Source organism: Pristis pectinata, chromosome 24, assembly GCF_009764475.1.
Source record: "Pristis pectinata isolate sPriPec2 chromosome 24, sPriPec2.1.pri, whole genome shotgun sequence".
Classification (NCBI taxonomy): domain Eukaryota; kingdom Metazoa; phylum Chordata; class Chondrichthyes; order Rhinopristiformes; family Pristidae; genus Pristis; species Pristis pectinata.
In genome coordinates, this window is record NC_067428.1 from 5,246,709 (window position 1) to 5,271,954 (window position 25,246).

The window sequence follows — 25,246 nt, forward strand, 5'->3', positions numbered from 1 at the left end:
TAAATCATTAATGTAGATGATAAACAACAACGGACCCAGCACTGATCCCTGCAGCTGCACATTAGTACCACACAATGCTTTTCAAAGTGCCTCTCGGCTGGTGCAGAGCTTTGGAAATTGAAGATGCAACCATTATTGGCACATTCAATTGAAAAGGGAAAACTGAGAACAGGGTAAAAATTGAAAGATCTCCTTATATAAATTGTTACGGACTCAGTGAAAGTCCCTTTAAGATAGAGAGTGTGTGTATGTGTGTGTGGGGCGTGCTTACGTCAATAGAAGATAAAGGACGTAATGACGTTGTTGAAGAAGTCAGAAGGAGAAGGAGAGAGAGAGAGAAGGGAGAGAGACACCAGCCTGCTTGTTTTCTCTATCGATGGATGAGAAACAATAACTGTGTTTGCCACTGAAATCCATGTATGGAAGTTGGAAGTAATCCGGTGGAGTTCACTTTGTTGCTGACCTGTAGAAGGAAACAGGTATTTGTGTGTGGACGACCACGGTTCGGATGCTTTTCGGGGTGAGGAAGTCACTACCGAGTAAACACTGAAGTGTCGTTTGGGTTCCATCGTGGAACATTTGGATTTCATATGTACTCTCTCTATGTTTCTCTACGTCTACGTCTTATCTTCAGACAACGGTGGTTGTTGAAGAAGCCCTTGCTCATGTTTCACCTTATGGCTTGCGGAACTGAACTTTAAGAACCATTCCGGAACTGGGAGTTTTGGACTTTGCCACACCCACACACACACGAAGAGTTTAGTTTTGGGGTTAACGTTCGAGGTTTAACATTCTTGAATTCTAACATACTAACATTTTTACTTTTATTTTACGTATTATCATAAGTAGTGATTAATAAAATAGTTTTTAACACTGAATCATGCTCAGTGTGTTTCTTTTGTTGCTGGTTCGTGACAAAATTGGGGGCTCGTCCGGGATAGTTCCCAAGGTTAACGAGATTCGTCCAGGATCCAATCCAAAGATTAACGAGTGTCATCTGGGATCGTTCCCCAGATTGACGAGATTCGGTCGGGATTCAATCCAAAGATTGTTGAGGGAGGTCTGATAAATTCTTTCTAATTGGCTTGTGTGTGTGGAAACCAGCAACAATGGATACATTTTTGAAAAAACCCTCTCCTGGAGGATTGCAGGGGATGAGGAAGCCTGATTTGGTGAAAATTGCTGCAGAGTTACATCTTGAGGCAGTAACGCGATTTATGAGGAAGGCAGATATTCAGAGACTGATAGCTGGCCATTATGTGGAAAAGAAGGTGTTTGAGGAATAAGTGTTAAAACAGTTTCCTGGCAGTGAAATAGCAATTTCTGAGGCACAGGTGCAGATAGCAAAGATGGAGTTAGAACAAACACGACTGAAGTTCAAGTTGGGACAAAAGAAATTAGAGGCTGAACGAGAGCAAACCCAGTTAAAGATAGAGGCTGAACGAGAGCTAACTCGGATGAAGATAGAGGCTGATCTAGCAATGAAGCAGATGGAATTGAAGAGGATGGAGCTGGATAGTGAGGAGAAGGAGAAACAGAGGCAGCATGATTTACAAATGATGCAAAAGAGTGTGGAATCTGATTCTGATGATGGTTTTTCAGCCAGCAGGGAGGTTCGATTAGTCCCTCCGTTTGAAGAAGATCAGGTTGATCAGTATTTCCAACATTTTGAAAAGGTTGCTGTGAGTTCAAACTGGCCAAGGAAAGGATGGGCTCTTATGGTACAGAGTGTGATTAAAGGTAAAGCTCAAAAAGCTTATTCTGCTTTGTCTGCTGAGGATGCAGCTGATTATACCAAGGTAAAACAAGCTATATTGAAGGCCTATGAATTGGTACCTGAGGCTTATAGACAAAAATTTAGAGACTTGAGGAAATCTGCAGATCAGACTTATATGGAATTTGCCAATGGAAAGAGAATATGTTTTGAACGATGGTGCCTGGCTAAAAATGTAGATGTGGATTTTGATAAATTGAAAGAATTGATATTAGTGGAAGACTTTAAAAGATGTGTTCCAGCTGAATTAACAACATATTTAAATGAAAAGGGAGTGGAAATTTTACAAGAAACTGCTAGGTTGGCAGACATTTATGCTTTAACCCATAAATCCAAATGGGGACAACCTAAAACCTTTCAAACGAGTTATAAGGACAATCCAGGTAAACTGGAGATTAAACTGGGAGGTAATCAAAAAGGAAAGGATGAAAAGAAGCGAGTGCTGGAGAAACCTATTGAGCGTACTTGTTATTACTGTAAGAAACCTGGCCATGTGATAGCTAATTGTGCCCTTTTGAAGAAAAGGAAGGAAGCTGTGCCCAATGCTTGCTTTCAGGCAATTAAAAATCAAAAAGGTTTAGGAGATGCTGTTAAAGATCAGTCCTTGCAAGAGGTAAAGGCTGAAAAGTTGGTGGAGGTGAGGAAGGAATTCCGTTCTTATGTATCAGAGGGTTTTGTTTCACTGAATGATGGGTCACCCCAGGTGCCAGTGAAAATTCTTAGAGTTACTGGGGCTAGTCAATCTCTCTTGCTGGACAGTGTTTTAAATTTTGGTGAAGAAAGTGACACTGGTGAGGTAAATCTAGTGCGAGGCGTTACAGGTGACACCATGTCTGTCCCTTTACACAGGGTGATTTTAAAGTCAAAGTTCGTAGAAGGACCAGTCGAGATAGGGATAAGACCTAGGTTGCCAGTGGAAGGAGTTTCTTTGTTATTGGGAAATGACCTTGCAGATGGAGAAATTGTTCCTGTGGTACGGTTAACAACCAAACCAAGGATTGATGAGTCTGAGAATGATCCAGATGTTTACCCATCATGTGCGGTGACTCGAGCTAGAGCTAAAGAATTAGCCAAGACAGACAGTCCGGTGCAGTCTGATGTAGTTCCTTGTGACAGTCCTAAACAGGAAGAAAATTATGATGCCTTATCTGAGACTTTTCTGTCTTCATTGGAGGATCAACATCCTTATAGTGAGCCTGAATTTAAAGATTTGTCTTTGTCGAGGAAGGATTTTATGGTGGAACAGACAAAGGACCCTGAGTTGACAGAATTGAAAGAAAAAGCTCTCTCATGTGAGGAGATTGAAAAAGTGCCAATTGGATACTATGTCAAAAATGGAGTGTTAAGGAGGAAATGGAGACCTCCCCATGTCCAAAAAATTTAAAACTTGGTTGGAGAGAGTCTGCCAGCTAGCGAGAGAGAATTTGAAAACCAGCCAGATAAGAATGAAGACATATTTTGATAGATGTGCTCGGCCTAGGACATTCGCAGTGGGGCAAAAGGTGTTGGTATTTTTCCCTAGCCAAAATAATCCCTTGCAATCTCGTTTTTCTGGACCCTATGTTATTGAATCTCGAGTGGCTGATCTAACATATATAATCAAAACACCAGATAGATGCAAGAAAACACAACTCTGTCATGTAAACATGCTAAAACCTTATTATGAGAGGGATTCAGTTGTGGCCTTGGTGGATGGTGTAAAGGTTGTTTCTAGAATGCCTGATGTTGATGTTGAGGAAGGCCAATTTAGACCAAATATTGTTCCATCGAAACTAAAAAACCAAAATATCATGGAGAACCTTGAAACGAAATTGGACCATTTACAAGTTTCACAAAAACAACAGATGAGAGAATTAATTTTAAAATTTAAAAATCTGTTCCCAGATGTTCCAAACAGAACATCGATAATTACCCATGATGTTGATGTTGGGGATGCAAAACCAATCAAACAACACCCATATCGAATGAATGTGGAAAAAAGTAAACTTGTTGATCAGGAAATAAAGTACATGTTGGAAAATGATATTATTAGACATTCAACTTCAAATTGGAGTTCGCCCTGTGTTATTGTACCTAAACCTGATGGAACTGTTAGATTTTGCACAGATTACAGGAAAGTGAATGCTGTAACAAAGTCAGATGCTTACCCTATTCCTAGGGTGGATGATTGCATAGACAGAGTGGGAAAGGCAAAATTTCTTACAAAGATTGACCTATTAAAGGGGTACTGGTGTGTTCCATTAACAGATAGAGGAAGGGAGATTTCAGCCTTTGTAACCCATTCTGGATTGTATGAATACAATGTTTTGCCATTTGGAATGAAAAATGCTCCGGCAACATTTCAAAGAATGATTAATTCAGTGATTCATGGGTTAAAACATACAGATGCCTACATTGACGACTTAGTGACTGGGAATGATACTTGGGAAGATCACATCTCTGCGTTAGAAAGGTTGTTTGAAAGACTTTCCAAGGCTAACCTTACAGTTAACTTGGCTAAAAGTGAATTTGGCCATGCCACTGTGACGTATCTTGGGTATGTTGTAGATCAAGGCAAGCAAGCTCCTGTTCAGGCAAAAGTTCAAGTGATATCTGAGTTCCCTATTCCCACAGGCACAAGAAGCATTTGAGAAGCTGAAAGCCATTTTATGCTACCATCCTGTGCTCAAAACACCTGACTTTGAAAAGCCATTTTCATTAGCAGTAGATGCCAGTGATGAAGCTGCAGGAGCTGTGTTGTTGCAGAAGGGTGACCTTGATGATATTGACCATCCTGTAGCTTACTTTTCAAAGAAATTTAATGAGCATCAAAAGAATTATTCCACCATAGAGAAAGAATTACTGTCGCTTGTTTTAGCCTTGCAACATTTCAGTGTATATGTTTGCACTGCTCAGAAACCATTGACTGTGTATACAGATCATAACCCATTGGTGTTTCTGAGCTGAGTCAAAAACAAGAACAGAAGGCTGTTAAACTGGAGTTTAATTTTGCAAGGGTTTGATCTCATGATAACTCACATTAAAGGCAAAGATAATGTGATTGCTGATTGTCTTTCTCGATGTTAAATGGGAAACATGTATCTGTACTAATCTGACAGTCTGTAGTTGTGTAGCATGATAATTATTAACATTACTAACTGTATGCGCGGTTAAAATTTTCTTGGGAAAATTTTTTTTGTTGGTGGGAGGTGTTACGGACTCAGTGAAAGTCCCTTTAAGATAGAGAGTGTGTGTATGTGTGTGTGGGGCGTGCTTACGTCAATAGAAGATAAAGGACGTAATGACGTTGTTGAAGAAGTCAGAAGGAGAAGGAGAGAGAGAGAGAAGGGAGAGAGACACCAGCCTGCTTGTTTTCTCTATCGATGGATGAGAAACAATAACTGTGTTTGCCACTGAAATCCATGTATGGAAGTTGGAAGTAATCCGGTGGAGTTCACTTTGTTGCTGACCTGTAGAAGGAAACAGGTATTTGTGTGTGGACGACCACGGTTCGGATGCTTTTCGGGGTGAGGAAGTCACTACCGAGTAAACACTGAAGTGTCGTTTGGGTTCCATCGTGGAACATTTGGATTTCATATGTACTCTCTCTATGTTTCTCTACGTCTACGTCTTATCTTCAGACAACGGTGGTTGTTGAAGAAGCCCTTGCTCATGTTTCACCTTATGGCTTGCGGAACTGAACTTTAAGAACCATTCCGGAACTGGGAGTTTTGGACTTTGCCACACCCACAAACACACGAAGAGTTTAGTTTTGGGGTTAACGTTCGAGGTTTAACATTCTTGAATTCTAACATACTAACATTTTTACTTTTATTTTACGTATTATCATAAGTAGTGATTAATAAAATAGTTTTTAACACTAAATCATGCTCAGTGTGTTTCTTTTGTTGCTGGTTCGTGACAAAATATATTGGCCAACATGCTCCTTAGGATCTACCAAAGCTGTCACTAGTGTAGCTCAGAATCACAGAGGAATCCAGAGCAAAGAGGAGCGCAATCAATAAATTGTAGATGCAGGATGTACACTCATTCAGACAAAGAGGCAAATCTGGAGAGAACACAGTGCCAGAAGGCACACCGATCCCAAAGTCTCTCTTGTAGTTGCAGTCTCAGTTTGCCTCCATGAAACCAGCCCGCACATCAGAGAGCCTGACAAGTTTCACAGATGATGGAATCACCCAGCAAGTCAGGCAGTAGCTATGGAAAGAGAAAAAAAGTTAGTGTTTCGGGTCAGAAACTGTTTGTTCTGATGAAGGGTCTTTGACTTGAAATGCTAACTCTGTTTTTCTTTCCACAGATACTGCCTGACCTGCTGAGTTTTTTTCAGCATTTTCAGTTGAGATTTCAAATTTCCAGATCTTTGTTTTTTTTGATTTTCACAACAGATCAGAGCCATCACAGATCACAAAAGATAGAGACTCAGAACGCAATGTGAGGTGCTGAGACAGAGAAAAATAAACTGTGTTGGGTCAGTCCTGATAATATAGTACTGGATAAAAACAGATAGATAATGTGGGTAAGGAATTCAAAAATGAGTGTGTGGAATTGCCAATGGAGCAAATTTAAGGAAGCTGAATGTACACAACACGGATAAAAGCAGTCAGGAGATGCTTGTGGTGTACCAATCAGGATAGTACACAATTCTAATTCTAGGAGCGATTGTCAATAGCAGGAGGTGCACTGCTGAAGAAACAGCATCAATGTTAAACATCAATGATATAAATATTTACCTGAGAACAATTTTAATCATTATTTCTTGATTTAAACCCAATATACAAAACTCTGAACTTGTCAAATAATGGCTTAATTTTCATTCCTAAGAAATAGATCTCTTTCTTAACAAATAACTCTGCTTACAATAAGTTACTCTACACAATAGTTCACACCCTAAATGTAATCCTTTGTATCAAACATTAATGGCTTTTTATCGGCTACACCCCAAATTTAAACCACTTTGTGCTTAAACAGTAGCACAGCAGTTGGTGCTGCCGCCATAAAGCTCCAGCAACCCGAGTTTGGTCCTGACCTCTGGTGTTGTCTGTGTGGAGTTTGCATGTTCTCCCTGTGACCTCTTGAATTTACCTTGGGTTCTCTAGTTTCCTTCCACATCCCAAAGATGTGCTGGTTGGTAGATGTTTAAAATTCCAGAAGTCAAATACAGAGCAGGTACAATGTGTTGACTCAGGTGACTGATACACCAACACCCAGCATCACAAGGCAAGGGATGTGGTAGCAGAGTGGTTATATTCTTGGACTAGCAGCCAGAGGACTGGGCTGTTGATCCAAAGACCTGAGTTGAGATCCCACCATAGCAGGTGGGGAACTTAAATTCAAGTAATTAAACAAATCTGCAACTTATAAATTTTTACTTTCATTTCAATAGTCATGAACGAACAGAACTACTGTAAAAAATACAGCTGGTTTTAATACTCTTCAGGGTAGGAAATCTCCCATCCTTACCCAGCAAAGGCAGTATGTGACTTCAGATCCACCAGTGTGGTTGATTCACGGCTGCCTTCTCTGTTCAGGGGCAATGGGAGAAGGACAATAAATGCCAACATTGGCAGAGACCTCTGCATTCCCATGACTGAATAAGTAAAATCAAAATGTTCTCATCTCCTCAACCAAGTAATGTACCTGAACAGAGAAGACATACCATTTGGACATACGTATGTTATGCTTTGCCATCTAACACCATGAATGAACCTGGGCAAATTAAATACATATTGAAAAGAGACTTACATGTGCAGTGTAGCGATAAGTACGTTCAGAGTTTATGCCACCAAGTCTCATTATACAAGAGAAGGCACCGCCCATATATCCACCTCTGCATCCATGAAATTCAGGGCAACAATCCAGCACGTTTTGTTCACTCAGAGAAATAAGTTCATGTTTTTTTGCCCACTGTCCCTCGAGGGATCCAACTGCACTGAAGATCCAGCAGGAGCCACATGGTCCCTAGCAATCAGAAACACAGTCACACTGAAAGCAATACAATGTAAACATCACATCATTTTCATCTCTACTTAGATGGAGTACAGATCTACACTGGAGAAATGAATCTGGCTTCTTTTCGGAAATGTACAGAGACTTTCCGAGACAATGAGCATCAGAGTTGTAAAGGCAGTGCTTCTGCCCTTGTTCTTCAGGGCTGAGATGTGATTGTTGCAGAAGAATTTGAGCAAAATATTTTAGGCATCAGACCAAGGTCACTGTAGGTTAGCATGCTTCTGGACATCCAGTTCTCTCTGCTGATAAAGAGGGTCAGAGGGAAAACTGGACCATCTCAACACAATTCTCTATAAATATTAGACCAGAATCCAAAAAAAATGCCCAATATGTCTAAAATAGCCCAGAGCCAGAATGAATGATTGGGGTAGGAGATGAGAATGTCAGTCAGCAATGTGTCATTAAGACTAACTGATGGATAACTTTCTCTTTAAGATACTTCTGCATGTATTGAATGATAAGGGAGAAGATCACAGAGTGGAAACAGGATTAGTGGGGTGGAGAGATGGTGTGGTGGAACAGAGGGCATGGGATGATAGAGATAGTGCCATGAGAAGAATTGGACTGGGTTTGGTGGAGGTCAAGAGGTTGGGCCCTTGGGAAAGTTGGTGGGGGTTCATCAGTCTGGAAGGTGACTGAGCCAATGCCCAGGTGGCAGCCCAGTTAACACTTAACTGGATCAAAATAGGCCTCTGCCCTTCTGACTTGTCCTGGGCACACAGAAAAGTTTATGCAAGTGATATCATAACATGCGTCACATGCCCTTTGAGGTCACAGCCATTGTCCAGTAACCTCTGTGCACATGCATCTCACTTGTATAGAGGACCCAGAACGAAAATGTAGAAGCATGCTATCAACATGCTAAGTGCACAATTACATTTAATGGTTGGATTTTTTGATAAAATTCCATCATGCAGAGCACAAAAATGTTAGAGTCATAGAGACATACAACACAAAGACAGTAGTTTGGGCCCACTGAGCCTGCACTAACCATCAACCACCCACATACATTAATCCTACAGAAATCCCGCTTTTAATTCTACCCACGTTCTCATCAACTCCTCCCTGATTCTACCATTCATCTCCACATCAGGGCAATTTACAGTGGCCAATTAATCTAAAACCTGCAGTCACAGGGAGAGGGTGAAAACTCCACACAGACAGCACCCGAGGTCAGGATTGAATCCAGATCTCTGGTGCTGTGAGGCAGCAGGCTCTACATACTGTCCCACCCCTTCACCCTGTTAAAAAAATTTCAAGACTGAGGACATAGATTAAGTCATGTTGTAGGTATGGACTGTGAGGCTGCGAGGGGAAATTGTGCTTTACTTGTGGAATAAAAATATTTAATTGGAAAGGTTGCTTCCAGGGACAATACAACTTCCAGACAAGAGAGGGAATGAATGGTTAATTTAGTTATTGGGATTGGAATTGGTTTATTACTGTCACTTGTACTGAGGTACAGTGAAAAACTTGTCTTGCATACCGCTCGTCCAGATCAATTCATTACACAATGCATTGAGGTAGTACAGGGTAAAAACAATAACAGAATACAGAGTAAACAGAATACAGAGCTACAGGGAAGTGCATCGCAGGTAGACAATAAGGTGCAAGGTCATAACAAGGTAGATTGTGAGGTCAAGAGTCCATCTCATCGTATAAGGGAACCATTCAATAGTTTTATCACAGTGGGATAGAAGCTGTCCTTGAGCCTGGTGGTATGTGTCCTCAGGCTCCTGTATCTTCTGCCTGATGGGAGAGGAGAGAAGAGAGAATGACCCAGGTGGGTAGGGTCTTTGATTATGCTCGCTGCTTCACCAAGGCAGCAAGAGGTATAGACAGAGTCCATGGAGGGGAGGCTGGTTTCTGTGATATGCTGGGCTGTGTCCACAACTCTCTGCAGTTTCTTGCGGTCCCAGGCAGAGCAGTTGCCATACCAAGCCATGATGCATCCAGATAGGATGCTTTCTATGGTGCATCAATAAAAGTTGGTGAGTGTCAAAGGGGACATGCCAAATTTCTTTAGCCTCCTGAGGAAGTAGTGGCACTGGTGAGCTTTCTTGGCCGTGGCATCCACGTGGTTGGACCAGGACCGGCTATTGGTGATGTTCACTCCAAGGAACTTGAAGCTCTCAACCCTCAGCACCATTGATGTAGACAGGTGCATGTACACCACCCCCTTTCCTGAAGTCAATAACCAGCTCTTTTGTTTCGCTGATATTGAGGGAAAGGTTGTTGTCATGACACCATGTCACTTAGTTCTCTATCTCTTTCCTGTACTCTGACTCATCATTATTTGAGATACGGCCCACTACGGTGGTATGATCTGCAAACTTATAGATGGAGTTAAAGCAGAATCTGGCCACACAATCATGAGTATATAGGGAAAAGAGTAGGGGGCTGAGGACGCAGCTTTGTGGGACATCATTCATCCTGAAGACCACACTATTGTAGTGCACGTGCATAATTTGTGTACAGCTATCCTCCATTTGCTGCATTTTTTTCTGCGGAAATCACACTGCTTTTATTAGGAGAAGTTGCTCAGTTTTCTGCCATAAGTTCTGTTTCTTCCACTCTCTCTATCAATTCTGCTTTGAGTAAATTGACTTTGCTTGCTGAACAATTGCTTGTTTACTGTGAGTCCAGGCATCATAAGCTAACACAGGAAGTCCAGAACTTGGAATTGCCTGTTTTAATTGAAGGATTAGGGATGAGGAACTAAACAATATGGCATATGTTTAGATTGGGTGAGCTTTGGTCTATGAATAATGTACAGCACTCCTAGGTTAGGCATCCAAACAAATAGCGTATGGAATAGCTAGAAATCATTGAACACAAGTTTAGGATCATGAAATGGCCATTTTAAGAACATAGGAACAAGACCAGTCTATCCTGTCATTCATTGAGATCATGTGATCTAGCTCCTTGTGCCGCATTACTTGACACCTTTATTTTAGAAAAGCCTACCGATCACAAATTTAAAATTAACAATTCACCTGAGTCATTTTGGCATTTTGTGGAAGAGGATTCAAATTTTTGCTCCCAACTGTATGTACAATGGATTCCTAACTCTTGAAAGTTTCAATTCTGCTTTTTAGATCATGTTTCTATCAGTATCTTTCCCCTAATACTTCGTAACCTTCAGTCAAATCACTCCCTTAATCTTCTGAGTTCCAGGAAATTCAACCATAAATTCTGTATCTCTTACCCTAATTTAACCATCGAATTCCTGATGACATTCTGGTAAATTTATGCTGGGCTCTATCCAAGGCAAATATATCTTTACAAAGATGTGGTGACCTAACCCAGACATTGTATTGGTGTAGGATAACTTCCACTCTCTTTTTTCATAGCCCTCCAGTAATAAAGATCAGCATTCTTCAGCCTTCTTAAATCATTTTCTTTAACACTTCATGTACATGGATCCTTCTACTTGTCCTTTCACCATTTAGAACGTGCTCTTGTAACCTTCTTAGATCCAAAGTGGATAATCTCACATATGCCCACATTGAAATCCATTTGGCAATTTTTGCTAATTTGCTTAATCTATTTAAGCTTTGGAATTTAATACTTTCATCCAGATTGTTCACAACGTGGCTTATCTTTGTGCCATTGGCAAATTTGATTATGTGGTTTTCTATCACATTCTCTAAGTCATTTAAAAATATTGTGAATAGTTGATGGCCCCATACAGATCTTTATGTGAATTCACAAGTTACATCCTGCCAATGTGAGTACTTGCCCATTATTCATATTCTCTGTCTCCTGCTACTTAATTAATTTCTGAAACAGGTTAATAAGTACAATTTCTGAGCTCCATGTTTAGGTAACAGTCCCTGTGAGAGGCTTAATCAAATGCTTTCTAGGATCCACAATTGGCTTGCGAATAGGAGGCAGAGGGTGGTGGTGGAGGGTTGCTTTTCTGATTGGAAGTCTGTGACCAGTGGTGTACCATAAGGATTGGTGCTGAGACCTTTCATATTTATACATTAACAACTTGGATGTGAATGTATGAGTTATGATCAGTAAGTTTGCAGATGATACAAAAATTGGTGGTGGTGTTGATAGCAAGGATGGTTGTTTAAGCCTACAGCATGATATAGATCAGCAAGAAAGTTGGGTGGAATAATGGTGAATGGAATTTAATCCTGTAAAATGTGAGGTGATGCACTTTGGGAAGGCAAGTAAGGTTAGGATGTGTACAGTAAATGGCAGAGCCCTAGGGAGTGTTGTTAAACAGACGGAGCTTGGGACAAGTCCATAAGTCCCTGAAAGTGGCACAGATCACAGGGGATAAAGTGGGGAAGAAGACATATGAGATGATTGCTTTCATTGGTTGTGGCAAATAATAAAAGCACTAGAATGTCACATTACAGCTTTATGTAGTTCTGGATACCCCACTATAGGTAGAATGTGATTGCACTAGAGAGAGCGGAAAGGGGATTCACAAGGATGTTGCCTGGATTGCAGCATTTCAGTGACAAAGCAAGTCTTTTTTTGCCCTGGAGCAGAGGAGGCTGAAGGGCAACCTGATAGAGGTATAGACAGGGTGGGTACGAGAAATCTTTTTCCCACAGTGGGAGTGTCTAAGACAAGAGGCCTTAGGTTTAGTGTGAGAGTGAGGTTTAAGAGGGGATCTGAGGGGGAATTTGCTTTCACTCAGAGGGTGGTTGGAGTCTGGAACACACTGCCTGAAGAAATGGTGGAGGCAGATACTGTCACAACATTTAAGAAACAGCTAGACAAGTACTTGACTCACCAAGGTATAGAAGGTTATGGACCTAATGCAGTGAAATGGAATCAGTGTAGTGGGCAGCATGGACGTTGTGGACTGAAGGGCCTGTTTCTGTGCTGTACGAATCTATGGTTCAATGAAAGTTAATATAACATCCAAAAATGTTTCCTTCTTTCTTGCTGTTGCCACCAACTTAAACTTGCCCAGATGCAGAAGGGGCTCAGGTAAGTAATACTGAACATATTTCATATTGCAGGTTCCAGGCGCAGCAAGGATAGAATGAAGGAATATAAATATTGGACCTGTCAAGAGTGTACCTTGTAACATTGTTGATGTTGAGTTTAGCCAGGTTTTATCTCAAGATCAATTTAATTTGTTTTAATTCTGCTTGTACATTGTATAGTAAAATCTGTACCGCCCTGCAAAAGAAAGAGCATATTTTGGAATAAATTACCCATAGCCTCTTTCTGCAAAGGATGAACCTAAAGCAGTCAACAGCAATGAAATTCATCCTCAGTCACAGGCCCCAAGTTTATAACGTAGCATTCAAGTTCAAGTTCATTGTTGTCGTAAACATAAAGGATATAAATGCCAGGAAAATTAGCTTTTTGAAGCAGCAGTGTCAACATTATGTCAAGGACAAACATAAGGTAACATAAACTTAAATTAAAAGAACATAACTCACATGTGTGCAAAACCAACAACAAAATAAACGCTGTATGCATGTTGTAGTCCACTTCTGACACTCAGCTTCTGTGTCTTCCATAGAACTGGATTTCGGGAAGCAAGGGATGCTATGCATATGCCACTCTACTACCTATTGACTGTGTGGGACTGAGGATGAATTTTGCCCTGTAGTGCATGACTCCACATGTGTGGCTGAACTCAGAAGACATCAGCAGCATTATCAAGCAAGTAGGGGGCAGCACTTTCAGACAAATAAGACTCATTAGTTCCTAAAAGACATCAACAGAACATCTTAATTAGCGCTGAATGTTAGCGCAGCAACATTTCCAAAATGATACAAACCAGTTTTTACCTGGTTCTTCACTGGTGTAACCAAACCCCCTTTCCTCCAGTCAACAGTACTTGGTGGCTCGAAACCATCTTCATTATCATCATCATCAAGCCCATCATATTCTTCAACTTCTTCCTCAGTTGAGTTTTCAGCTTCATTCATGCGGAATCCATTCATGAGTGTATTGAACTCTTCACTGGTCTAGAAAGACAATTACATGTACATTTATTAATGTAGTGACAGTCCATGGGGAATACGCAGGAGGAGGATAGGGAACCTCCTGGGGTTACAATGCACCAGTGTTTCATTTACAATATCAGGAGAGATGAGAATATCAAGCACCCTCTTCCTTACCTTTTGATGAAATCAGGTTTTTCGAGCTAGCACAATCTGAAGTGTTTATAGCTACATTTGTCTGTATCATCTTTATGATGTTAAAACAGCAATCATGATTCCCCTAAAACAGTCTCAATAAAATGTGAAATCTGTCAGCAACATTTCCAAAATGGTGCAAACAAGCTCCCTCACGTAACACCTTCAGGAGCAGTGGGCATCGGAGGGTTATTCTGGAATCAAAGGGTTGCTCTTCATGTCCCATGCCACAATACAGCCACACTCAAACAGCTGCTGGGGAGAATTGGCAAACCATAAATGTGAGCTATAATAATGGGAGAAGTGGCTGGCAAAGTTGCCTGGGGCAGGTGGGGTGTGGTGTGGAGAGAGGAACCAACCCATGCTGATGAAGAACTGTTTGTACAGGAAAGAGCTTCCTTGCAGAAAGGGCACTTATGGCAGGAAGTTACTAGGGAGGAGACTGTAAGCAAATGTGCCTTCTTTGAAGGCCTGCACTTTTAGAAGACCTGGACCACAGTCAAATGCCACCTCCAGATGTGCATGTTATAGTTGCGTTTATCAGAAAGATTTCTCACTTTCTCAGTGGAGCTAATCTTGTCCCCTGCAAAGTAGCTGTCAGCACCAAAAAGACATAATGTAGCTCATCTCAGAAGGGACAGCCTGCAGGGATTCTGAAGCAAGGCTTCTGAGACGGTGACCCTCACCTAGACTTTGAGAGCAATGCAGGTACTTGTATTTGTTTGCTACTTGATAAGATTTCTTTATTAGTCACAGGTACATTGAAACACATAGTGAAATGCATCTTTTGCATAGGGTGTTCTGGGGGCAGCCCACAAGTGTCGCCACACTTCCGGTTCCAACATAGCATGCCCACAACTTCCTAACCTGTACGTCTTTGGAATGTGGGAGGAAACTGGAGCACCCAGAGGAAACCCACACATACATGGGAAGAACGTACAAACTCCTTACAGACAGCACTTTGAGATATTCCTGGCAGCCAAACACGTGCCTGTTCTTGCAGTAAAGTCCGGGTCACACTTACTCTCAGAAACCCTGCCTCAGATTCCTTACAGGCTAGCCTCTGCTGAAACACATTGCTGCTTATCACTGCCATGCAGTTATCAGGAGTAGCCCCAGCAGCAAAGTGAGGAAACCTTCATTTTTGGTGTGACCTCAGCATTTACACCTGGAAGGGGCATTTGGCCACAGTTCAAGGTTTCCAAAGTGCAAGTGTTCACAGAGGGCACTCCTGCCCTTACTGACTCTTCTCTGGCACATTCCTGCCATGAGTGCCTCCTCCTGTCTTAGGTGTCTTTCTCCTTGTTCTTTTACTTGTCTATACTTGGTTCTGATCTGCTGGACATGGTACCATTTCTATTAATTTCAAGGTTCACCCTGCTAAAATCACCGAGTGGGTGGATGGGGTAAGGTAGTGCTGATTGGGACACTGGGTTGGGTTAGCCTGTGTGAGGTTTGTTTGGCAGCACTTAGTCAATGGCTAAAAGAAAGACCTGTCTAACCTTTTAAATAATGCTCAGTTTGAGCCTTTGGCATTATTAAATGTTATTTTTTTCTGTGAGGGAACAGAGCAGTTGTGGTCCCAACCAAAGTAGCTGAAGATCCTGCCAGAAATAAGTCCTGGGCATGATGACACTTATTGAGCCTAATTAGGTGTGCTGGACTCCAGGAAAACAGCGCTGCAGTACATCATGATGGGAAGTCCATCCTTATTAATGGTTGGTGTTAACTCAACTGGCAAGTGTCTTAATGTTATTTTTTACATCAATGTTTTGTGTTTTGTAAACAAATTCTAAACCATATTTCTTCGGAATCTGATATAAAGGGTGTTATGTTTAAGTTGAAAAAGACAACAAGGCCATTGCACGATACTCAAAATTGGAGCCATTATTATTCATGCAATTTATTTAATCTGAAACCAGCTGTTTTTGTGAATGTAGAAACCATCTTCCATTGTGAATATAACCTCACAGAGCGCTTAAAAGGGAAATGGGTAAAAGCTGCCACTCCATGATGCTAAATTATCTGGGGCAAAACTGAGTGTCATTTATCAGGAAGGTCTCAGCTTTCATTTCCAGCCAATGTGAATTAATTGTTGTCAGCTGGACTGCGGTTGAGGTCTACATTTTGCCTCACTGCTCTTGGACTTAGAGAAGAAAGTCAGGCAGCATTCCTGTTTCTGATTGTGATTTAATGCACTGATGCAAAGCAGTTGCACAAGGATCAGAAACAATAACAGAAAATGCTGGAAACATTCAGAAGGTCAGATGGCATTTATGTAAAGAGAAGCCGAATTAACTCTCCAGGTCAGACTTGCACAAGGATCAGCTTGGTTCTAATACTCTGTGGTTAAATCCTATGGCCACCCTCACTGAAGCTCATACATTGAGGCAGAGAGTGCTTCTGGATTGGAGTCATTGCTCTGGAGGACAGAAGTTGACATTTTGAACTGTGTTCCAATATTTCTCATTTAGATTTTATTTTATTTTATTTTCAGCTTTGCTTCTCTCCAATTTTGCAACATCCTGCTTATGAAGATAATCAAAATCAATGCTTGGTTGGATTTTATTTCAGTGAAGGGGGTGAGGATCAGGAGAGTTTGATATGGCTGGTGCATGCAGCACAGCCTATACACAGTCACTATTTCTTTAGTGCTACTTGGCCTGGTGCAGCTGTGGCCATCGTGTTCCTTTACTTCACAGTGGCAAACACAAAGAGGACACTAGGCTCGAGGCAGCAGCTCACCATGATGCTGGCTGCATTGGTGAGCAGAAAGAAAGAAACACATTGGCAAGAGAGGTTGGACTTTGTAACGTGATACCACTAAATGGAACATAGCTCACTCAGTAATAGCACCTCAGTAACCGGCATCTGACAGACACACATATTTTGCATCTTGTACACACCAGATCTCCAAATTGGTTCATTGCCACAGTAAATGTGTGCTTCCCCAATGAGTATTCTCGATTGTGCTGTTCAATGTAACTCATGGCACTTTCCCAAATCATTCTCCTGTTGATCTCCTCACCCTGAAAAAGACATAAAGGCAAAGTCAAGCTCTATCACCTTTCTTTACCATTATTATACAAGTTTTCAAAGGCTGTATGCAAAAACTGAATTAATACTTTACAGCAATGCTTCAATTGCCCCTACCTTGTCTGAGAGGAGGGACTCAATCCACATGCTGGGTCAACACTACTTGCATTTGTATAGCACATTTAATCCAGCAAAATGACCCAAGTCACTTCACAAGAGCTTCATCAAACAAAATGCGAAGCAACACAGGAAAACATTAGGGCAGATGATCAAGAGCCGGGTTTTAAGAAGGAAAGAGAGCTAGAGAGGTAGATGTACCTTCTGAGGAATTTCCAGTGTTTCGGTCATGGTGACTGAAAATATATCTTTCAACTAAGGAGTAAGTAAATTCTAGGATGATTAAGAGTCCTACAGCATGGAAACAGCCCCTTTGGCCCAACTCATCCATGCCCACTGTGTTGTGCAGCGAGCTAGTTCCATCTGTCCACACTTGGCCTATAGCCCTCTAAACCTTTCCTATCCATGTGCTTATCGAGATGGCTTTTAAATGTTGCTAATGTGCCCACCTCAACCACTATTTCTGGCAGCTCATTCCAAATACGTACCACCCTTTGCGTGAAGAAGCGGCCCCTGATGTCCCTTTTAAATCTCTTGCCTCTGATCTCAAACCTATACCCTCATTTTTAACACCCCTCCCCAGGAAAAAGATTATGTACTTTCACCCTGTCTATGCCCCTCATGATCTCACATACCTCTCTCAGGCCACCCCTCAGTCTCCTATATTCCAGGGAATAAAGTCCTGGTCTGTGCAACCTCTCCTTTTAACTCAGCCCTACAAGTCCAGGCATCATCCTGATAACTCTTTTCTGCACTCTTTCTAGTTTAATAGCATCTTTCCTTTAACAGGGTGACCAAAACTGTATACAATACTCCAAATGTGGTCTCACCAACATCTTATATAAGTGCAACATAACTTCCTAACTCCTGAACGCAATGGCCTGACTGATGAAGGCCAGCATGCCAAATGCCTTCTTCACCACCCTATCCACTGGTAATGCCACTTTCAGTGAACTACGCACTTGCACTCCTAGGTCCCTCGGAGTCCTAGGTCCCTCAACATCCACTGCCCTACCCTCATCTACCCTCTTGGTTACCTCTTCGAAGAACTCCAAGAGATTTCTCAGACACAACTTCCCACACACAAAGCCGTGCTGATTGTCCCGAATCAGACCTTGTCTCTCCAAATGTTGGCAGATCCTGTCCCTCAGAATCTCCTCCAGCAATTTACCTACCACTGATGCCAGCTTCACAGCCCTGTAGTTTCCTGGCTTGTTTTTGCTACCTTTTTTAAACAATGGTACTACATTAGCCACTCTCCAGTCCTACGGAATCTGACCTGTGGCCAGAGATGAAGCAAAAACCTCTGCAAGGGCCTCCCCAATCTCTTCTCTAGCGTCCCACAAGGTCTGAGAATGCACCAGGTCGGGCCCAGGGGATTTATCCATCTTAATGCACTTTAAGCTCTCTAATACCTCCTCCCTGCTAATTTTTATGTGGTCCAAGACATCACTACTTATTTCCCGCATTTCCTTAGCTTCCATCATTTTCTCCACAGTACAAACTGAAGAAAAATATTGAATAAAAATCTCTCCTACTTCTTTTGGTTCCACACAGAGATGGCCATGCTGATCTTTAAGGGGACCTATTCTCTGCCATGCCACCCTTTTATTCTTAATATACCTAGAGAATCTTTTGGGATTTTGCCCTACCTTGCCTGCCAGATCCCTCTCATATCCTTTTTGCCCTCCTAACTTCTCTCTCAAGTGCACTCCTACACTTCTTGTAATCATCAAAAGATTCACTAGTTCCCAATTGCTCCTGTGCAGTGTATGCCTCCTTTTTCTTAACCAGGGCCTCAGTCTCTCTCGTCAACAAGGGTTCCCAAAACTTGCCAGCCTTACCCTTCAACCTAACAGGAACATGCAGGCACAGAACTCTTGATATCACACTGTTAAAGGCCTCCCACTTGGCAGAAGCTCCTTTTCCTGCAAACAATCTCGCCCAGTCAACCTCTGCAAGATTCTGGCTAATGGCTCCAAAATCTGCTCTGCCCCGGTTCAGGACCCTAACCTGTGAATGGGTCATATCCTTCTCCATAACTATTTTAAAACTAATAGAATTACGGTCACTGGACCCAAAGTGCCTACTGACAGACACTTCCTCCTCTTGCCCTACCTCATTCCCCAGGAGGAGGTCCAGTTTTGCACCCTCTCTAGTAGGTCCCTCTATATATTGAGAAAGGAAGCTTTCTTGGACACATTTCACAAATTTCACTCCATCCAAGCCTGTGACACTATGGTTGGCCAAGTAAATATTAGGGAGGTTAAAATCTCCCACTAACACTACCCTATTATGTTTACAACTAGCTGCAAACTCTCTACATATCTGCTCCTCCAATTCCCGTTGACCATTGGGGGGCCTATAATTCAATCGCATCAGAGTGACCATCCCCTTCTTGTTTCCAAGTTCTACCCATATGACCCTACTGGATGATCCCCCAAGAATATCCTCTCAGGGAACCATTGTTATGCCCTCTTTCATCAAGAAGGCAGCTGCCAGTCCTGCCCTTCCCTCAGCCATGTTTCTGTTATAGCTATGATATCCCAGTCCCCAGAGCCAATCCGCGCCCTGAGATCATTAGCCTTACCTGTTTAAGCCTCTTGCATTGGTTTAAATTGCATTTATTTCAATGGTCTCCCTTTGCTGTGCTCCTGTCTATCCCGATGACTAAACTTGTTTTCATCATATTATCCCGATTTCTCATCAGCCACTCTACTGTTCAGAGTACCACCACTCCTGCCACTCTAGTTTAATTACTTCCTGAGTAATTCAGAGACCACAACTGGAGAAGTGCAGAAGGGTGTAGGGCTGGAGATAATTAGAGGTTGGAGAGCTTGTGCTTTGTAGACATTTTAAAACATCACTGAGGAATTTACAACTGAAATTTGCTTAACTGGAAATCAATGTGGGTCAGCAAACATTGGGACGATGACTGCACAGAACGGTGGACCTGGGATACAGGTAGTGTATTCTTAGATGGTCCAGAGATTATGCAGGGTAAAACAATGGAAGCTGGCAGGGTGGGTATTTGAATAATAAAATTGAAAGGTAACAAAGGCAGAGGTGATCGTTTAAAAGTTCCTGACAATTGTCAGGGAGAGGGCTGTGATACACATTACCCATTCCCACTTTGCCCAAAGCAAGCAATGCACCAAATACTGTTCATTGGCTTATCACTTCACCAGGGAGGTTAATTTTGTGAATGACTAGCCTGCATCTCTTAAAGGGGCTGTGGTAGGTGCTAGGAGGCCATCTGCTATTGAAGCTGATCCTGCAGGTCATGAGGTCACTCAGACACACACTCAGAATGTAGTGTGGGGACAGCTGTTGCATTCAATGGTGCAAACAATTCAATAGCTTTTAATGTGTGACCAATGTCATTGAATGCATGCTTGAATGACTTATCCAGTGGACTGAGCATCTCAATACATCAAATCCTCACTACTCTTCTGCAAACAAGCTCCATCATATCTCACCTACCTAACACTCATTTGCCCCACTGTTTGCACACAGTCTTGGTGCTGCTGCAACCCTCAAACCCAGAGCTTGTACAAAATGCCAGCAATTCAATTGCATTACCCAATGGGAGTGCGTGGCACTCACTTATACATTTCCCTTTCTCCTTCAGGACAAGAGGGCAGACAACCAGAGTCACCGGAAGCTACCTGGAGGGTGACAGATGAGACAGCATCAGATCATTCCAATGGAGGAGACAGAGGCTGTTATCAATGGACTGGCCAATGTGGATGCTGTATCGGCAGTGGGATGGAAACTGAAGGATATACCACAACCCGCTTTGCCCCTCATCATACATTCTCTTCTGATGAATTCACACTGTCACTTGATAGAACATCTGCAGCCACAGACTCAGGTAATGAAGCTGCACATAACCTAGGAGACAGCTTGAAGAGGGGATTGCTACCACACATGAAAGATGTCTTGTGCTTCATTTATTTATTTTTCAGGATGTGGTCACCACTGGCAAGGGCAGCGTTTATTGCCCCTGAGGAGCTGCGGGTGAGCCACCTACCTGAACCACTGCAGTCCTTGTAGTGAAGGTGCTTCTACTGTGCTACTTACAGGGTGTTCCATGGCTTTGGCCCTGTCATGATAAAGGATTGGACACATATTTGCAAGTAAGGATGGTGCATGACCTGGAGGGGGACCTGTGATGTTGGTGTCCACATGCACTTCCTTCCCTTGACCTTCTTTATGATGGTAGAGGTCGCGGGTTTGGGAAGTGCTGTCAGAGTAGCCTGAGTAGTAACTGCTGTTCCTCTTTCTAGATGCCACGCACTGTTGCCACTGTGCACCAGTGGTGGAGGGAACGAATGTTTGGTGTAGTCAGTGTAATCCCCATCAAATAGGCTGCTTTATCCTGGATAGTGTCAACTTCTTGAGTGTTGTTGGAGCTGCACTTGTCCAGGCACATTCTTGACTTGTGCCTTGTAGATTGAGAAAGGTCTTGGTGTGTCAGCCCATGAGTCACCCACTGCAGAACACCCAGCCCCTGACCTTCTCTTGTGGTTGCAGTATTTATGTGACTGGTGCTGTTGAGTTTCTGGTTAATGGTGTCTACCAGGATGTTGACAGTGGGGAACTCACCAATGGTGGAATCATAAAATCACAGAAATGTACAACAAAGAAATAGGCCATTTCAGCCCACCTAATCCGTGTTGTCGAGCTGCATTAATCCAATTTGACTGTATTAGGCTCGTATCCCTCCAGCCCTTTCCAAATACCTGACCGAATACCCTTTAAAAGTTGTAATAGTATCTGCCTTCACTATCTCCTCCAGCAGACCATATAACCACCCTCCCCTCTCACCATAAATCTATATCCCCTGGTTCTGGACTCCCCTGCCCCTGTTAAAAATATACTTTAACTATCTATGTCTCTAATAATTTTGTGAACCACTATAAGGTCACCCCCTGGGCCTCCTACATTCCTGTGAGAATAAACCCAGTCTATCCAATCTGTCCTTATAACTACAGCCCTCAATTCCAGGCAATATCCAAGTGAGTCTCTTCTGTACTCTCTCTATTGCAACCACATCCTTTCTGTAGTGTGGCGACCAGAACTGTACACAACACTTTAATCAGTGTGAGAAAGAAAGGACTGCAGATGCTGGAATCTAGATGAAATAAAACAAGATACTGGAGGAACTCAGCAGGCCAGGCAGCATCCGTGGAAAAAAACAGACGGTCAACATTTTGGGTCAGGACCCTTCTTCAGGACTGAAGACTGGAAAAGGGGAAGCCCAAAGGGGAAAACAGAGCAGTGATAGGTGGACCAAAGAGGAGAGGTGGGGTGGGCACAAGGTGGTGATAGGTAAATGCAGGTAAGAGATTGTGATTGGCAGGTGCGGGGGAGGAGGGGAGAGCAGAACCAGGGGGGGATGGGTCAAAGGTATGGAGGCAGGTGGGATAGGGGGAGGATAGGAGAGGAAAAGGAGGTAGAGAAGGAAAAAAAGGAACCCCACTCCAATGGGACCCCACCACCAAGCATATCTTCCCCTCCCCACCCCTTTCAGCCTTTTGCAGGGACCGCTCTCTCCGCAACTCCTTAGTTCACTCCTCCCTTCCCACCCATCCCACTCCCACCCCAGGGACTTTCCACTGTCCCACCATAGGTGTAACACCTGCCCCTACGGCACCTCCATCACAGGGCCCAAATAGTCCTTTCAGGTGAGGAAGAGATTTACCTGCACCTCCCCAAAATCATCTACTGCACTAGGTGCTCTAAGTGTGGCCTCCTCGACATTGGTGAGACCAAACGCAGACTAGGTGATCGTTTTGTAGAACACCTGTGCTCCATTCGTAACCATGATCTGCATCTCCCCATTGTCAGTCACTTCAACTTCCCCTCCCACTCCATCACTGATATGTCAGTCCTCGGCATTCTCCACTGGCAGCATAAGTCCAAATGCAAACTGGAGGAACAACACCTCATTGTCCGTCTTGGGACCTTAACAGCCCAATGGCATGAACATCGAATTCTCCCACTTTAAGTAAACAAACCCCCCCAACCATGCCTCTTTTCTTTCCTTTCCAAGCCTATCTCTTTCCTCCTTGACAATTTTTTTTCTTCTCCATCTCCTTTTCCTCCCCTCCCCTGATGCTGCCTGCCTTCGTACCTTTGACCCTTCCCCTGGTGGATCTGCTCTCCCCTCCTCTCCCACATCTGCCTTTCGCTATTGCTTACCTGCATCTACCTATCACCACCTTGTGCCCACCTCCCCTCCCCTTCTTCTGTCCACCGATCACTGCTCTGTTTCCCCCCCCCTATACATTGGGCTTCCCCTTTTCCTATCGTCAGTCCCGAAGAAGGGTCTTGACCCGAAACGTTGACCATCAGTTTTTCTCCATGGGTGCTGCCAGGCCGGCTGAGATCCTCCAGCAGCTTGTTGTTTTTTCACTCTAATCAATGCTTAGTACAGCTGCAACACAATGCCCCAACTCTTATTCTCAATGCCCTGGCCTACGAAGGCAAGCATTCCAAATGCCTTTTTAACTCCCCTTTCCACCTATATTGCCACTTTATGGTAGCTATGGACTTGCACCCAAAGGTCTCTCTGTACGTCAACACTCCCAAGGTTCCTGCCATTTACTCTATTAACACACTTATTAACACAACCATATGAATTGTTTGATGCCCAAAGGCTTGGCCTCAATTGCAGTACAGGCAAGTCACCTGATATCTGAACATTGTTGTCCAAGTTCAGACTATTGTCATTCTGTTTTTGGTTATGTGTTCAAATGTGTTCCAGCAATACGTCCTTCATCTGAGGTACTTCACAGGAGTCATGCTGACAGCATTCATGATGGCATCAATGCCGTCTGCATTCTCTCCCACCAAGAAACCCTTACTCCCACTACAACACCTGCTCATCAGCACAACTACAACCACCATCACCTTTCCCCAACCACACCCCCTTCCCAACACAATTCCTTCACCCCACCACTCCTCCCTCCCTCCACCCAAACCCCTACAATTCTCTTGCTACCAGCCAGCAGTCCAGATTTTTTACACAGATCTAACCCAGTTGGCCCTTCTTAACCCAGGTGTGTTCCAGATTGTGTTCTAACACTTTTGTGACCCCTGCCTCAACTGTCAGGTAGAACCCTCCATTATTCATACCACCAGGGTTGCACGGTGTGTAAAGGCACTTAGGAGACAACCAGGTTCATTAATTAAGATTGCATGCAACTTGGATTTTTTTGATTCATTAGCTTGGTTGGGAGTGCTTATTCTGACATTGGGGTAGGCTGACACTGCGGTAATCAGCAGCGATGGGAAAGTGGAATGTTAGACCAGTGGCAAATGGGAAATAAGGGCAGTGCAGATCGATGACTTGGTCACTGACAAACTGGTTAGAAAGAGACTGCTGAGGTTGCCCTTCCTCCTCCTGGCATACACTGTCACAGTAGGTGTAGTCTGAGAACAAATTCTGTTTTACCTCTGAGTACTGCTTGCTGTACTGTAGTTTCCAGTTCTCCCATTCTTCATTCAGTGCTGAATTGAATTTGTGGTCTGAGGCTACAAGCAGAATAGACCCCGCCACAAAGCCCAGAAACAAAGAGAACTTCATTGTGCAGAACCTAAAGAAACAAATGAAATGGCATTACACTTTGAACGGGCTGTGTTCATTAATTATGATAAAAGTAGTTGTTTTGTAAAGTTACTGTGAATAGAGAGCAATGGTCCTGATATCATTCTGTTCCAAAGACTCTCAAATTTTTCCATCTTTGCTGTAGTAAACTGAAAAATACTTCACAAACATGGTTTCTGGATTAATATCTACCTGCACTTTAGCTCTGCTTAAATAATATTCAAAATAAGATCAATTATTCAAAATAATAAGCTGTAAAGAAAACAAGAGTACTTGTTTTATATATCTCGAAATCCCTGCATACCCTTCTTGGGGTATCAACATCCACTGTGATACTTGTAGTGACTGGAAACAGGGCACTTTCCCATTTAAGCATTCGCCCAGTGAGTAGATCAGAACACCAAACTTTGCATAACATATTGTTTTATTTCACAGTAAATAAATTATCATACTGTACTGGTTACTGTTCATGCACTGACATTCACATATGCTAAGCTGTATAAATAATTATACATATTATTTACATATGGTACACATTGAAACTAGTAGTTGGAGTTGGCCATTCAACTA

At 42.8% G+C, this 25,246-nt stretch overlaps 2 protein-coding genes across 2 annotated transcripts in view; one reads left to right on the forward strand and one right to left on the reverse strand.

Annotated features, from left to right (window-relative positions):
* The window catches only part of LOC127582617 (cathepsin L2-like), a 195,890-nt gene that overhangs the window by 60,429 nt on the left and 110,215 nt on the right, over window positions 1-25,246 (forward strand). The window lies entirely within an intron of this gene.
* On the reverse strand, window positions 5,846-24,661 carry LOC127582615 (procathepsin L-like). Its single transcript, XM_052038058.1, has 5 exons — window positions 24,524-24,661; window positions 16,815-16,937; window positions 13,558-13,737; window positions 7,517-7,732; window positions 5,846-5,971 (listed from the first exon to the last, which is right to left on the reverse strand). The coding sequence occupies exons 1-5, from the start codon at window positions 24,653-24,655 to the stop codon at window positions 5,915-5,917; spliced, it is 708 nt and encodes a 235-aa protein (XP_051894018.1). The 5' UTR covers window positions 24,656-24,661; the 3' UTR covers window positions 5,846-5,914.

What these genes read in the sequence shown, in the direction of transcription:
- LOC127582615 (XM_052038058.1), bottom strand. Translation starts at nt 24,655, where the DNA reads ATGAAGTTCTCTTTGTTTCTGGGCTTTGTGGCGGGGTCTATTCTGCTT. An exon ending in TGAACCAATTTGGAGATCTG is followed by an intron (nt 13,738 to 16,814) that starts GTGTGTACAAGA and finishes TTGTCTTTCTAG; the next exon opens with ACCAGTGAAGAGTTCAATAC. An exon ending in CTTATCGCTACACTGCACAT is followed by an intron (nt 5,972 to 7,516) that starts GTAAGTCTCTTT and finishes CTCTTTCCATAG; the next exon opens with CTACTGCCTGACTTGCTGGG.